At 39.4% G+C, this 17,680-nt stretch overlaps 1 protein-coding gene across 10 annotated transcripts in view; it reads right to left on the bottom strand.

The window, feature by feature from the left end:
* LOC118264564 (sodium-independent sulfate anion transporter-like) overlaps positions 1-17,680 on the bottom strand; it is a 46,394-nt gene that overhangs the window by 6,509 nt on the left and 22,205 nt on the right. For all 10 annotated transcript variants that reach the window (XM_050704929.1, XM_050704928.1, XM_050704930.1 and 7 more), the window contains 2 exons: positions 4,093-4,275; positions 127-393 (listed from right to left, as the gene is read on the bottom strand). In XM_050704929.1, coding sequence (XP_050560886.1) covers positions 127-393; positions 4,093-4,275 — 450 coding nt within the window. The remainder of the gene's footprint in view (positions 1-126; positions 394-4,092; positions 4,276-17,680) is intronic.

Below are 17,680 nucleotides of genomic sequence, written 5' to 3'. Positions count from 1 at the left end.
GGATAAATATTTAGGTCACACATATAAAAGTAAAATTATCTTACATCACATCTGACAAGAGATCCTCGTAATTAGTACTTACAAAGACATTATCTCAAACATTAAAAGAAAGGAACGCGGACTCACCGAGCTGCAGTATCCCCATGAGGAGCTCGACACAGCCAGACAGGAAGGCGAGCAGCACGGCGAACTCCGGGCCCAGGCCGTGCAGGTTCTCCCTCGTCAATATGGCGGCGATGGCCGTGGGCCCGATGGCGGAGTCCTTCACCGACCCGAACACCGTGTACACGAAGCACGCCATGAACGAGGAGTACAGCCCGTACTGCGGCGGCAGCCCCGCCACGCCCGCGTACGCTATCGCCTGCGGGATCACCGTCAGACCTACTGTGATACCTGCCAACATAACCACACCAGCTTAGACTGACCTAAACTCTGAAGATGTATGTGGTCTAGTGTACACATTTTAAACGTAACACCTAATTTTCACCAGTTGCAAGTCTCGTCCTTATGCAGGTCATACACCAGGTATTATTTCAAACTTCAGGTTCCATCCAATTCCATAATGAAATCAACTTTATGATACCATAACATTGCATGCGTCTTCTACTCCACGTATAACTGTCGAGTTTTATTTTGATACAACTATACAATGTGATAGGTGTGGGACTTCTAACCCGTTAAGGCTGAGTACTACATCTAATTTTATCGACAAAAAAGTAATATGGGGGTTTGAAACCCCAATTGAAAATATTGAAAAATAGCGATTTTTTCGGTAAAGATTATTCAGAAATTAATTTTTTTCTCACCAAAACATTATCAAACATATGAAAAAAGTAATGAATTAGTTAGCCAAGGTACTAGCTACGGTTTGTCGTTTTTTTTTGTTTCTACGACGCTTACAGCCTTTGATATCACATAAAGTAAGAAAAATATTAAAATAGCCATAATTTTAAGGGGGAGGGGATTCGACCCCTTCGACCCCCGACTTTTGTCCATAAAATTAGATGTAGTACTCAGCCTTAACGGGTTAGAAGTCCGAACCCTATCACATTGTAGTTCGGAGTGACTTAATAAAAACTTGTCAAAACGGGATCCCTGTTTGATAGTCGCGTTTGGGACCACCATGGGCTAGCTACGTCAACCATTTAAACCTTTGCTGCTACGCCGCTGCTACGCTACGCTACGGGCTACGCTACGTTACGGGCTACGCTATGGACTACGATACGCTACGGATTTTTAGCAGGGAAAATCATCCAATGACTTCTAGCGCCTTGGGCGAGGCGAGAGGAAGTGTCAAACTATTACTGACTAAAAACTACCCCGTTCCTACTCCTGATTTTCGAGCCGGACCCTCGGTAAGCCTGGGAGACTGCGAGACTGCAGAATATATTATATTAATATATGTTTTTATATGTAATTTTCAGACGTAGAGTAAGTCCAAATGACACATTCGATTACATGTACAAAAACTCCTGAATCCATTAAATAAAGGACATTACAATTTAGATGAGCCGAGTGATTCTCTGGCGCGTGACATTTAATTTATTCAAGTTTTTCAGGCGCCGAGCTTCGTCACAGATAAATTAGATCGAAGTAGTTTTTATGACGGGCGAACAATTGCAATGTCGACGAAAGTGGGTAATTGTCGCGTCGTAAAAACATTGACCTAATGATAAAGTATTTAAATACATTAATTATAAAACCAAGGCTCCCGGTGAAGGGATCCTGAAGCGCGCGCTGCCAGAGACAACGCGCCGGTGACTCACCAACTCACCGCTCGCCTACACTCTCATACTGCATTTGAACATGTATTCTTGTTTTTTATTCATTTTACTATTTATTCATTTACTTCATCAGCACGTGTATGCATTACTACCGTATACGCTTTCATCGAAGACATGGTTCCTACATCAAAATACTTGACTCTTTGTCTTAGTTCTCAGGTCTTAATAAATAGGTATACTAGAGACTGCTTCTTCTTTCTTTGTAAGTTGTAAATAATATAATCAGTGTTAGGTAAGTACCTTAATAATTTCCTGACCTGGAGCTACGGATGATTCCCCCCCCCCTCCGCTCAAAAATTACCTATTAATTGCATTGCATAAGAAAATGTAAATGAACCGATTAAACTATGGAGTCACTGTAAAGCCGCGTGCTGGCTTCTATTCAATGGTAACTAACTAATTATTGTCTCAGTAACGATCATAATTGTGCATTCTACGTCGGTCTGTTTTGTTGTTGTTTTAGGTAACACTGCCAATTACATAATAGTTCGGTAATAGGCGAGAAGAACATAAGTCGACTGTTAGTTTACAGACTGTTAATTATAATTTATTGGAGTCGTGACTGCGGTGGGCTATATAATAATTTCTACTGAATGTGACCCGAGTACCTACTATACATATACATAGCGCAGGTGTAATTTTTGCAACGCTAGGCTCTGCGGCCGCCTGTCGAAACTAGTCTAGATTTAAATGAAAAGAAATCGGCCATTGTGGCCGTAATGGTTGCGACACACTGCATCGCTACACAAAGCCTGTGACGCCACGCTCCATTACACGCTCCAACGGGCCTCAATACATCTGCTCTTAAAACACCTTTTAAACCTTAATACAAGGACGTAAAGTTCATAGTACCTCGTTTTTTCAAGATATTGCAGCGAATTCCTGCGATAATAGTGCGATTTTTAAATAATATAATTGAGGTCAATGCACTCGGCTCGATTGTTCGCTGCCTGTACTGTAACGGTGTTTTCCTTAATGTAATTATAACAAGGATAGCCTTTACGTAACCTAAAGTAATGGAACTATGCACTCAGATGTATTACAAATATTTCTATTTTATACCATATCTTTCATTCTATCCTATCCTAAACTGAATCATGATACTGAATTATCCATCGTGTATATTTATGCACCGTGTATATAATAGGCATGTATCAACCTATATGCAATAGAATAGTTTAAATAAGCACGCGTCGAGTTACATAATTACTGTCATAGTTCGCGCAGGTCTTTAAACATCATGTTACTGTCGCATGCGCACTGTGATGCCTGTGGTGCCCCAGTACGACAGATTGACAGCTAAGCACTAAGCACAGGGCGGCATGCGACGCCAGCCCCGCCGGACAGACAGTGTGCCGACACTGCCTGCCGGCATCACCTGCCACGCGATAACGTACCCTGTGACAGTTTAACCGTACCATAATTATGTTGATAATGCCGTGGCTACCGTTTATAGGTTTGTGTGTTTGCCCGTAACTTGAAGTCATCGACCGTAACGAATTTGACAGCCGCACATGCAACGTGTGCTAGCTGCTAGGTAATAGGTTTCCTCACCACGTTACATTATGCAAACTTGGAAATAGGGGCGGATATAATATTAGTTTAATACTATCCATCGGTTTCTGATCATTCGATTACACGTACCGATTAGTTTTGACAAACAACAAGTCTCAACTAAGTCCCGCACATGGGCGTCTTTTATCATCATACTGTATTGTTTTTCATTACAAATATCAATTTAAGTTTCAGTTATGGAGGCTCCCTTTAAACAGATATTCCTAGGTGGTAGGGACATGGTAACAATATCCAGTTTAGGCTATTCCAATATAAAATAAAGTCGCGTTGGTTGTAATCGCGATGTTTCCGACTTAACACAATTTCACACGGCCTCACAATGCGCATAATTAAATCGCCACTCATGCGCATCGCCTTACATACTTTGTACATTTTCTGCAGTTTAAGATTACTTTTCAGGCAATTGTTGAGATTGTAAGATGGTCGCTGAAACGTGTCATGCAACAGTGACACATGCAGTGGCATCTGTTCGCATCTCTTCAGGCAGTTATATAATATGTGTTCTAGTAGACATTAGAAGATAAGACTGGTGTATGACGATAGGCTTGCCACCATATTTTATGGGAGGCACAAGGCAAGTGGTGAAAAGGGTGCGGTTACATTAAGATATGTAATTCAGGATCAGATTAAGTTTTAAAACTGCGACCAGATACCGAGGGATGGACAGTTTCGTTTCGTGACGGGTTCGGGTGGCCTGTTTCAGTTTGCGATGAATGTAGCGTAGTGCGCTTACCAGCGATAATGTCAGCGAGGCCGTTCCTGGGCGTGTACTTGGGCAGCCACTGCAGGATGGGCAGGCGGCGCAGCAGCGTCTTGGTGGAGCAGCAGGCGCGCGCGCGCCGCGCCGCGTCCCGCCGCCACCCGCCGCCGCCCGACTCCTTGTGTGGTAGCTCGCCGTTGTACGTGCCGTTTGTGTCTGCGCAACAATCACACACCATGTTACATTACACACAGGATTTATTCAACCATATATCACAATACATACATATGTATGCATGCGAGTATCAATTACATACATTAACAATCGTGCAGTCGAATTAAATGCAACTAACAGTAGTGTAGACACTGTCACTGTCATCTATTTGTGCAGCTATTGTTTATTTTTTGTAGTGACATGTTACAGTAACGTTGCTCACCGCCACCGCAACTAAGGAATAATATTGTCGAGTAATGTTGTTATGTACACAGTAATGTTATCTACGGGGAAGCGAGCCACATGGTACACTGCCCATGCTTGCGGTTTGAGATATAGCTACGCAAACATTAATGTTGTTGTGTCGCTGCACGGGTTCCTACTAACTTATTTATAACAGCGTTTAATATTCGTAATAATAATATCTGTATATATGTTTCCTCTTTTAGGTTTATTTTAGCAGAGTCATGTTATAAATTTAAGCTGAAACCCTGAAATATATTCAATTAGTCTGTAATAACAAGTAATGCGCTTCTAATGTACAGCCACAGTACAGTGTGGCGAATGCACCAGCATTTAGTAACCCGAGCCAGGTATCACGTACACGGAGACACACGAGGAGTGTGGCATGTTGGTCGCCTGACACATGATCAGCGCCGTCGTTGGGCACGGTGTGGTAATGGTGCACGCATTCTCGCTGATAAATAATGGTATTGTATTACCTATGTGTTTTACCAGTAAGTTGCAGGTACAGTTCCAGCATAACGGTCTTGCAAAGTATTAAGAAAGAAAGGGGAAAAAATATAATGTAGTTTGCCAATTGGTAAACTAGAAAACGAAATACATGTAAAAGTATTTCAGTTGAAGTAAAAACTGTAACTTAGAAAGATGTTCTCCTCGCTCGTGTGTAAAGTGACGCGGTAAATACTTGGTGAAGTTGTACTGAGGTATACAACTTGAGTTTGGATTAGATAAGCAAGCCGACAGCCGACTGAGAAGGTCACGGACCATCAAACATTGGGCCACAACTTGTGTACGTTGTGTTGTGTTATCTAACCGGGATATTGACTTACACTGACTGCTACTTTGATACGTGGTTACTTGTTCACGGTTTTGTCGGTCAAGTGGCAGCTAAACGAAGGATTCCAGGTTCAATACCTTCAGCTTTAGTGTTATGAGTATTTTTGGTTTTTGTATTGATTAGTATAGTGTGAGGTCTAGGACCCAATATAGCAATTATAACCAACGGGCTGAAAGTGAAACATTGATGAAAGTGAGTGAAATATTGTAATTTGTGAGATAAGGTTTGACCCACATGTTGTAATGTAAGTACATTAAATCACCGGGTAACGTCACGGCTGTGAACTTATTGTGGCTTTCCTTTCCTTTCTTACAAAGATAACTCCAGCTTAACGCAGTAACTTCGACATATTGTCAAATCAATCAGTTAGTTTTTATTAGTGATAAGAAATATTATTTAATACAGTTAAAACACATATTATACACCTAAGTATTATTATTTAGACATTTAAAGTGCACATGTATAAATTAAGGCTTATCAACAAAAACATATTATGTAAATCTACTAATAATTTTTTTCTATGATTACATGGAAATGTACGCGGTACAGTGACCCCGTGAACTCCGAGCTTGATTAGTAGAGCATCGAGTTGATTTTAATTAAAATAAATTCGTTTAACTGTTCACACGTAGGGACAAACACAACTGTACAAATTCTATGCTTAATTAATATTGATATGTACGTAGGTACTTAAATAGCCCAGTACTGTGGGTAGTAGGTAAAACAATAAGTTTATTAATATAATCAGTATGTGCTATATTTGTACAGCTGTTTGTTACAAAAGGTTTGTCTGGAAACTGCCGCAGTGCTGCATTGTTTTGTAACGTTTTCTTGACAGATATATTTTTTTCTCGACCCTACAACAAATTGTCGCATTGTTTCCCAACAGCCGGTGCTGGCGGTGTACGCAATGTTTGCACGTAGCGACAGTAGCGACACTCGGCGGGTGCACGCGCCACTTCTTGTAATATCCGAACCAGAGACATTTATTGTTGTTGGTAAATAAGTCACGAACAGCCAACGACACCAACGTCATTACTAAAACATCAAATTACCAGCCGTAAGAAACAATTAATTACTTTTCTAAGAAAATCATATAAAAACATGTTTTATGTGATAAATTATGTATTAGCAGTATCTAATGTGGTTTGTTTGGGTCACAACCTTAACGAGTGATTTCTACGAAGTTATGACGCGCGGTGTATGGGCTCGGGTTACACATTGCATAACAATGTCAATGCATTTGGGTTATACCTACGAATATTGCAGTTACAGCTACTGAACTTTACCTTCCGTAGAATGTCGATACATAAGCAAGACTTGCAGTCTTTCTTTATGGGAGAGCAAAAACTTATAAAAATGTTCAGACCTCAAAAATCTTTTACTTCGAGCTACTTTATACTGTATCTAGCTTTGTAATATTGAGAGCATCTATACATATAATAAAATTATAACAACTCCATGTCTGTACATTACAGATATTTAAGAAAAAATAAGATGGGGGATCTTTATTCAACCAATAGAAGCGAAAAACATGATTTAAAAAATTTTTGTCTGTCTGTCTGTCTGTCTGTTTGTTGTTCGCTTTTCACGCAAAAACTACTGGACGGATTTTGATGAAACTTTTTTGTTATATAGCTATTAGTCCTCGCTAACATATAGGCTATCCTTTTTTTGGAAATTCGCCCTTTAAGGGGGTAAAAAGGGGAGGAGTAAGTTTGTATGAAACTCCGTCAGTTTTGAAGCTAATTCGATTAAAATTAATATTCGGCTATTTGGTTACAAATTAAGAATGATGCAATGAGGATTTTTGGAAAATATGCCTAATAGGGGCTGAAAAAGGGGGGTAAGTTTCCATGAAACTCCGTTAATTTTGAAGCTAAATCGATGAAAATTAACGCTTCTTTAGGCTTATTGCGATGTATTTCGACGTTCGGTATGGTGGAAGTACAAAGTGTCCTGATCAACATATATGAGAAGTGGTTATTTAACTGGCATGCAACACCTTCACTTTAAAAACATACGGAAATGACTCTATTATAATAGTTTTTTATCTTCTGTTGGCGCATTAACATCTCTTGGCGAAACGGAGTTCGCGGGCACCAGCTAGTAGACAATAATATCCCAAATCGGGTAGGTACTACTTAGTGGTAATTATTTCCGAACTTGAGATAATCATAATATAGGTACTTAAAGTAGGTATAGGTCAGTTTTCCTATCCATGTCCACATTGTCCACCTCGTGTGGACGCCATGAGATCCATTGTAGCCCCACAACAGAGTAATGTGACTCAGCCGCGGCATGCGCTGCGGTGGTATGTTTTAGATCCAGCCAGTTTGTGCCACCTGGACTGACCGTGCATTGTGCACAAAATAAACATGTGTAACAAATCCTCTTTGAGGGCCAAACATTACAGATTGTACTGTGACAGATACAGCCTAGTTTCAATATTGTAACGCCTTCTATACACATTTATAGTCACGTGTTTGCCTCTTACATGATCTTTACATATAATTATATCACTTGACATATTTTAATCTGATCTTTTTCTGCGTTCTCTAATGAAGTTTTTCATACTATCTAAAATATGCATTGGCGTCGATATTTATAGTGTTAAAAAAAACAAAGAGCATTGTCGTGTCGCCTGTCAATTTGTGTCTCTTTATCAGAGACTTGGTTTAAGTGGGAGCTGTGTGATGCTGTGTCTGTCTCCAATGCAGGTAATTACGATGGCCGTTTAGCGCGCGGTAAACACAATGAATGATTTTATAATGAGACTCAGATAGCTATCACGGAATCACGCCCAACACGAACTGTTTGATAATCGTGATCAATGACTAGTTGACTATTAACTACTGACTGCAACTGCTAAGTGTGGATAAATTTAGCAGATTTTTTCCAATGGACCTTAAGTTAGTAACGGAGAGAGCCTTTTGAATGCTTAAGAGCAACATTTTCGAAGCCTACTTCCATTAGAAAAGTATGAAAGTTGAATAAGTCGATGAAACGGGAGCAGGGTTACCCGAAATTATCAAGATTTAAACTAAATAACCCCTAGTTTCTCGACTATAGATCCTGTCACGCACGATTGGCCGACGCAAGCGGCGCGCGCGCAACCGGATGCTTCAGCCTATTGTCAACAACGCTTTGTTCAGCTACACAATATGGTTCGGAAGTAATTGCGTTGCGTTTGCGCAAATCAACGGCTCCCAGCTTTTGTGAACCAGTGCTAACCACATGAGCCCTGCTTTGAGAAGCTAACACTGTACTGACATCGCGATACCGTAATTTCTTCAGGTGGTTTTCAACCTTATGTCGCTACGATATAAAGATGAAAATGTTTGGCGTGGCTCCACAAGTCGAGGTCTGTTCAGCTGTTGAGTTTACTTTGATATTATTCTGAAACGATTTTAATAAAACTAATCTTATTTAGTAGGGTTTGTAGCCCAAGATTTAGATCTACGAGTAACTACGCTTATTGTTTAGCGAATTCAGTAGCTGTGAGTAGTATAACACTGTATTGGAAGAAATTAAGAGCCCTTTAATAAAATAAACATTTAAAAAATAATCTTATATTTGAAGGGTTGTTTGAATGCTTCCTTATTGCAATGTCGACGATATAATAAAGATATAACGTAAAAGATTAACGGACACCGAGTATAAGGGGGCAGACAACGAGTTTATTTCAGGTTTTAATTACGCATATAAAGTCTACATTTGACTAGGCACTTCATATCTTTCTTTTGTTTTATTCAAATTGCGCTACAGAGTGGTTTTATTTTGGCCGCAAACTGCCGCCGACGTCATCTGTGCCTGGCTGCTGTATTTATACATATTTAATTAACTGTTAATTGCCGATTAAAGAATGTTATTTGTTATACAACGTGGTTAAGTAAACGCTAGTGTCCCTGGCAACCGGTGCGCTATCATTAATATTGATTTCCTCACGTGTTCAACATTTACCTATCTGCTAGAGATGTAGAACAAATAAGCGATTTGGTTAAACCAATAAAAAATCTTTATTGCATGTACAATGAGCTTCACGTTTAATAGTATAGACAGCACGAAATGGCCACCCAAGTCTCGGTGTCAATCGACTTTTTACAAACAAATTGCGTTGGAACTTGTTGGCAAACACTTTATTTTCCTAATCAGTATTCAACGGGGAATTGACAAAAAACCTGACAATGCGCTATTATTTATTATATCGGTATTCTAATTCAAAACACACGTTGTCTTGGGACCTCAGACATAGTAAATACGAATACAATACGCGTGATGTAGGTAATGTTTACTTGTCTATGGACCTGCCTTGCACGTAAATGTCTGTAGAACACCATGTGCAGCTCTGCATATAATATGCAGATATTTTTATAATATGCGGCATAATATTATAAAAATATCTGATGTAACACGAGGATTGCTCTGGGAAAATAATACTGAGATGAACGGAGAGATCGAAAAACATTTGAGTAACTCGCTCTTAACCGATGTGTTTGTTTTATTCTGATGGTAGCTCAAGAAGGAAGGTAGAGTGGGTTTCTATAAATGGTTATTTATGTAAAATTATCCATGTACTAAAATACTCTATTGTTGCCTACAGAAAAAAAAAACGAACGTTACAAAGAAAGCGTATAATGATCTGTACTAACTAAAGCCCCGAGCTTCTCTTCCCAGTGTCGACATCGTTTACATACCAATAAGCTTAATAAAAACAAACAGAGTACATTGCGCACTTATTAGAAAAGTTCCCGCTAATTAGGTAGACGTGCAGCGATGGACAGCGCGGCAGTGGCGACTTGCTGAGCTCGTCACAAACCTGACCTACACACGATTAACATAACGAAAGTTTTCATCGTGCGCCGCGCACAATCCACAGGCGTCAGCGAATATGTAACAACAGCGGGTAAACATACACCATTTCTCATATCAATAAACACTAGTTTAGTAAATTAATGAGTATTATTTGCATACAAAGCCGATTTAAGGTTTTATAGCAATTTAGAGCCTAGTCTTATGTTGATTTCTATGTTTTAGTAGACAGGTCGAGTAGGTGTGAACGTCATCGTGTCTTTCAAGGATATCGTATTAGGATATTACTTTTTATGAGTTCAGGACTTCAGGCAATACGTTGGCATTATGGTCCAATAGTGTACATGATTGTATCACTAAAGATATAAGATGTTTTGAGTATAGTATAGTATAGTGATTGAAGCTACCAACACCCTTTTCATGTGTATAAGAATGTTTCAACAGTTCGCAGTAACAGACTGATAATATAGCGTTGTTTTGCCTCTGGTATTAAATGAATGTTTTCTTTGTATTTCTTTTTATTAAATCTGCTCAATGTTTGTTTTCGAAAACATTTCGCTTACATTTTGCGTCGCTACATAGTAGGGCAAGTGCGTGAGTGGTAATAGACTGTACTAGAACGCATGCGCGGAGAAATTGCCGGCAACACCTCGACAACAGCTTTCTATGCAAAGCGAAGGGAGCGCGGACTGCTGACAGCTGCCGGGATGGAGCTTGCATCGAGGTGTCGTGATGAGAATGAGATGTTCATTGGTTTAATGTGTTCATTCCATTCTTTATAAGTCCCGTCAAATACAGGCTTTCATTCCGTCCCTTGTCACTCGAGTCGTGCGTCTGGAAAATAAGTAAAATGAACAGTTGTCCAACTTGTGGGTTCGTATTTTGTATGGCTTCTCCCTCAATGCGGAATTAACTTTTGACTGTTGATCTCTCATGAGTAATAACCGTAAGAGATCAGAGAAAGCAGTGTCTAATGTTTTTGTTGATATCTGTTCAAACATCTGATTCTATGCAAATAACGTACACTAGAACACCTGCGTAGAACATTATAATTAACGTGTTTTCTATGGACAATATAAACTGCGTGTGACTGAGTGCTCGGGTCGGGACATTAAGCGCACACTGTGAGCTGTAATTGAAGTGGTTGCTAATTGTCGTGTTTTGACGACAGCCGGCAGGTTGTAGGGGCGGCTTTTTGTCAGATGGGTCCTGTATTCATTGTGGATACACAAATGAATATTACACCCGCTGTATACTAGTTATGTATGTATACGTAGTCCAAAATATTACTATTGTCGTTTACGATGGTCAGAATCAGATACAAAATCAGAATTTCTATATCAGAATAATAACAGATTCTGAAAACAATAACGCTAGATTTAACTATCCAGCAACATCTAACACAACAGCTAGAATCGAATGTAAAGTGTTATTAGCAGATGTATGATCGATTGTTTACATTATCTTGTAAGAGAGCCACGGTGTATTTCTGGAATTGTAGAAAACACAAAGAATTGGATTTCCAAGCTTCGGCAGCGGTCGATGATGTCATTGATTTACCTAGAGACTTGGACAGCGGAGAATGATTGATCAGAATAACTATGTATATAGAACTCAATAGAACTTTTGTTACGGGTTTTACTCAACTGTTATTTCACCTAATTACGATGCAGTGACGATGTTGTTGTGACTATTTGTCAAATCGCACATTATGCAATGAACACGGGGACCGTACTAACTACACATGCTCTCACGTACGAGTGACTGAGTGACGCACTCGTCAAAATAATGTGGAGTGCTTTTACATGGAGTCGACATTGTGGGCTTCCAATCATACAATGACATGTCAATACTTAACCCGTGTTCTGAAACAGCCGGCTTGATTTTTATTTCCATCCCATTTGTTCATTTGTGTAATGCAATTTAATGAAAGTGTGAGATTAAGAAGAGACTGAAGAGAAAAGTTTTTAATGAAATCCTAGCAGCAAGCTTCTACTTGCTCTTACTCCATGCTACAATAATGTAGTTATTTACGAAGAGCTGAGGGATGCGTATTGTGTGTAAGTTTGTTAACATCTATGGAACTAGGCACCAGGTCCAAGTAATGGTGTGTTGTAAGACAAATACCCGCAGTTACCCGCCAGTGCATAAGTTATTATTATTCTCAACTTATAAGGAATAGTGTACAAATAGGCAATGTTGTGTAGTCAGCGATTGTTTCTAAAGCTAACACATAAATGTGTGCGTATTTTAAAGAAAACTAATAGATGTAAATATTTACACTGGATATTCCCCATGCTAAACATGTGTGTGTAGTTGTGTATCTTTCAGAAGGAGCTGTAATTACAGTGATCCGAATTTCCCGAATGTTTTTAAAGTTGTTGTAAGTTTAAATAAATAGCTTTATTTTTATTTTGCGCTGAGAAAAATGTAACGTAATTTATCAGTGTGCAGTTATATTGTACACATACACACACCATGAAGGGAAATTAATTTTATTTCAGACACGTGACTGCATTCCTTTTAGAAAAAGTTCAGTTACGGAGTATTCTTAACTGGTGTGAATGGGATGAAAGCTAGAGAAATATGTAATGAGCGTTGTACGTGGTGCTGTATAGTGTCTGCCTACTGACTGTCGGTAAAACGTAAGTTCGTTATTGTACTTGTTCAAGTACAATCGAGTGTTTGTCGATTATCTCAGCTCGACGTATGTAGGCCGCGTCCACCAGTTCGGTCCGGTTGGTCCCGCGCACCCTCGTGCCGTGCAGGACCCGCGCCGTGCGGCGGCGGCGGCGGCGGCGGGCGGTGTCACGGTCACGTGACGCCACAATGGCCGCCGCCGACCCGCCATCTTTCACTAATCAATTTTACGAGTGTCCGACACACATCTACATACGTACTGCGTCTGTGTGTGTGTGCGGATTGTTAGTAAACAAATTAAGGTGTTCCAAATTTTCCACAAAAAAGGAAAAGAAAATTCAAGTGACCTTTGTTGTTGACTCGGCCAATACCAATATTGGCAATAGCTACCGAAACAAGGAAATCGGTTTTGTTTATGTATTCTTATTTTAGTAGATCTATACGTAACTACTGCTTTGTTGTTACTGTCTGAATAATTCTGAACATCTACTGTTGAAATCCTCATGATTTTAATTTATATGAGTTTATTAAGAAAAAAATCACCATGGCGTAGATCCTTTACTAAGTCTGGTTTGTGAACGGATTTATTTTGTTGTTTCCAAAATACAATAAGTGTACAATGTGGAATAATGCCCTTGAATTGTAGATTATGGCCGTGGCCTGGTGCGGAGCAGCAGCCTGCTTTTGTTGCGGTGTTAGTAAACAGCCGCGCGCCGGAGATACACTATGGCCGACTGCTTCATTGTTATGCCACACTGTTTCATCCATCCTTTCTACTTGTCTAAATAATCGTAACATTTCCTCTTCAATCATTGTCACTATCGTCGTCGTCACTATCGTCTCTCAATTCACATGTTTCTATATTAACACTATTTTCAAGGATCTTTACTCCGAGATAATTGTATACTTGTGTACCAGACAGGTTGGAATTTCTGCACACGTTTCCGAGCACAGCAAATAAGCCAAGTTGCGCTTCTTCGAATGTTTAGCATCATGTAAATACATAGTTCTGGGAACATTGTACGTATCACTCCCTGCGTGTGGTGCCATGGTGTTATCTGGGCTGTTTCCTCTTACATCGATCTAGTTTTTACCTATTTGACCTATTCTTGGTACCAGACTTTGTAATAACAAAAATCTATTTTGTAGTTCGATTAAAAATAAACGAATGCTAACGATACCGGCAGCTGTTTAATGTACTTTGAGAGCATATCTTAAAATATATGCAATGTTGATTGTGGAAACAGCTTAATTTATTTTCATGTACCTTCTGCAAAGCTAAAATGATATAAGTTTTCTACAATTGCAATGTCACGCTACTTTCGTCCCCCTGTCAGTTGGACCAGATTGGTCATAGTTCAAGTGCATGGCCTGTCGGTCCACAAGTGCAGTGCGTGGTTCCATGTAGCACGGGAGTCAACAAACACGCGGCTCCGGTTACCATAACACGCTGACCCGCACAATGCCGCGCGCAGTAACTGGAGCTCGCCACGCTGCTTACAATAAAATTGTTTTTCGCGCAAACCGTACACATTACACCGACCGAACACACTTCGCCGGGTGAATCTAATGGAGGCTGCCTGATCTGCAGGAATCAGTTCCTGTCTTCTATGAATGAACAATGTTTCAAGTTTCAAGTGGTACAGGCAAATTAACTCATTAGGCTAGCCGTCCTTTGGATAAATCCACTATGAAGTGTCGGAGTACCAAAAGGAAACCCTGATGTCAGTACGAATGATGCTACCTAAGTATTGCAGGGTCGATTGCCAAAGGAATTAGTATTGAATAGTTAATTATTGCGAGGTTGTCAATTGATTTTATTTGTGGCGGAAATCGGAACAATGCCCCAAGCACTCCCGTAATATCCGTTGCGAATTTAACAAAGGTTTGTATTGTCAAATATCAAGTGCAACATTGAGTGGCAAACATTCGACAAAACAACTGCAATTAAGTTTAAAATAGTTGCAGTGTCGGAAGAAAGTGCCAGAAGCTTCGCCTCGAGCGGAGTGACCTCGCAGCCACTCAAGGCAGCACAATTGACATCACTTGCAAATATTGGAGCGCATCACTTCACTCATTGATCGGCTCTCTACTTATTGAGATCTCGTGAATTCCATTATGTCGCGAACTCATCATTATTGGTACATCACCAGGGGTGTGTCAACTGTTCACGATTTATTGACTGTTGATATTGACGTCGTGTTTACGTTTAAATTCAGTTATGCAAAATTCTTAGGAGGAAGGTGCTTAGAAACATTCCAGTTTCTGTACTGCTGCAACAAACCTATCTGATGTAAGGAAAAGATCTGTTATGTTATCATGAAAACACGTTCAGGAACTAATCAGTCCATTGAGTTCCGTCGGCGAGGTGCGCAAGAGTGGCGGTGTACCGGTGTGCGCCGCACGTGACACGTGACACACACACTTACGTCACCTGATGTCCCAACACACACACGATGGAATTATACAATACTGGGTAAAAGCATTTTGGTGAAAATTGTTTGCTTTTTAAACTTGATTTTGTGATTTAAGCAAACATTAAAAGGTCACCAGTTTTCTCATTTTTATGGTTATTGAGAATATAATTTCTTATGTTTACTAGATAACTTTGGTAATATATTGGTTATGCAGAAAAAACATCGTTTTTGAATAATTATCCGATTGCTGTATTTCAATAGGGCTAATAGACAACCTGTTGAATATGTATAGAGTTGTGTTGTGAGGCCGCGTTTAGGTTTTTTCTTATCACTCGAACCACATTTGTATTATCAAATAAATAATCAATCTACACCGTGTTGTAATTAAAATGTATGTTTAAATGTATTGACGACAAATATAGTGATTATACCTTTTGGACTTTAAGAAAGTGAAAACTTAGGAGTTAGGAATGAAGTGTGAAGTAGACAATGGTGTAATATTTGCCTATCTTAGTTAGTAGTTGAGGGGAGCAGCGTGAGCAAAAAGCGTGACAAAAACGTTTAGAACGTGTAAAAGGAAGCCGCAGTCGACTGCCTGCCTTGACACACCAATTACATGAAAAACTTAATTACACTCTCCAATCTCAGGAAATTACTTGACATATAAAAACTTATTGCTTATCCACGGCTCACTCAAATATTTTCGCGGACCAAGAACTTTCAAGACTTCGTTCGGTCACTGACCACGGGATTCGATATACCTTTCTTCATAATGGTTAATTTTTTCTGTATCTCGTGAATATAATTACTACGGCCTATGGTTATTTAGTAAATGGTATTATGTACCACAGGCTTGTAATCTTTTGAATACAATTAGGACTAGGATTTTCAGCTTCTAGAATGACTGGAACCTAAGGTATTTTTAACGCAATTTAGAATCTGAGTCCAGTGAATAAAGTCAAAGTCAAAACTATTTATTTAAGGCACGTTTGAATGTCAAAGCAAATATAATATTTAAAAAATGTCTGTCTGCCGGTCAGCCCTCTATTGAAGCTATTTGCTCGTTCCAAAGTGCAGATTCCTATGGAGACGAACGAGCAAGAAACTCCATAGGTTACTCTTTTTCAATCAGATTCACAATACAATTCTTGGTTACCTTGTTTTATTGGTTATAAAACCATACTTGTACGGTTAATTATTAACCGAAACAAAGTGATACCTACCTATCTTCAATTTCAGAGTAAGTACCACTTAGCATATTTATTACCTACGGCTTGGAGGCTTAACTAACTTAAGACGTATATGTTTTGCTTGACCAGTGACAGTATGAGGTCTGGTGGCGGTGAATGTGGCAACTAGCAGCTGACAGCTGACTGGAGTTTCTTGAACGTGAGTTACGAGCCCGACCCTGACCGCATGCCCTGTGCCCTGTCTCTCAGTCTCTCGGTTCCGCAACCCAAACCAAAGGTCCCCTTATCTTATAATTAGATTTGTTCGAACATTAATTAATCGGCACATTTATTTCGACGGCTTAATTGTCACTTACTGCAGGGTCAGATGTAAAAACTTCACCGCGACTTTTTTCGCATTCATCGTTGGTGGCGTCTAGTTATTGTGTTTACGTTTAGTTATTTTGTTACGGTATTAGTTTACTTTATAGGAACCTTCCGAAACGAAAATTGTGATATTTGTTTTCGAAAAATTCAGTTTGTTCAATATTTCCACAAGAGTTATGAGAAGAGATAGTCAAATGAGACCTTTAGGTATTATCAAAGTAGCAGCTAATTTAAAGTTCTGCTTTGTAAATAATGTGTAACATATGTTGAGGTTAAGCTCCATACTATGTTCTAAGTGGTCAATAGTCAATGCTTGTTTATGTAAGTGAAAAGAAATAGGCCAGGATCGCTGTTAGGTTTCCACACAAATAATATGTTCGATGTTCATGATTTACTGTTACAAACAGACAGTGTTTACGGTACTATGAATGTGTTTATATTGGTTAGTAAAAATACGTAAAGAGAAGTACACTTTCTTTAAAATAGTTCAATATTTTAAAATATTTTAAAATAGTTTAATATTTTAACGAACTATGGCTTGGCTAAATATTGGCTTTAATTATGGCTGAGTTCGGGAAGTTGTGTGTGTTCGGGATTACCTCAGTTTGCTTGTGCAAATTCGCAACCTACGCGTGTACCACACATGACTCCCTCACACCAAGGTTACACATAAACCTGTGACAACATTACACCTACTTCACAGATTACAAGTCACTAACGAATCAATTATCACCATTACATGAGTATCGCTGTTAATCTGCAGTTTCCCGTCACGCAGAGCTACTACACCCTCCGTTGGATTGATTAGGGTGTAGTAGCAATTAGCCGACAGCTAGTTAATTAGCCGACAGTACCATCGGGACACGTGTACCGTGTACCTTACAATGTACAATGTGTGTAAT

Source organism: Spodoptera frugiperda, chromosome 26 (assembly GCF_023101765.2).
Source record: "Spodoptera frugiperda isolate SF20-4 chromosome 26, AGI-APGP_CSIRO_Sfru_2.0, whole genome shotgun sequence".
Taxonomy (NCBI): domain Eukaryota; kingdom Metazoa; phylum Arthropoda; class Insecta; order Lepidoptera; family Noctuidae; genus Spodoptera; species Spodoptera frugiperda.
This window is presented reverse-complemented; position numbering and strand designations above follow the sequence as displayed.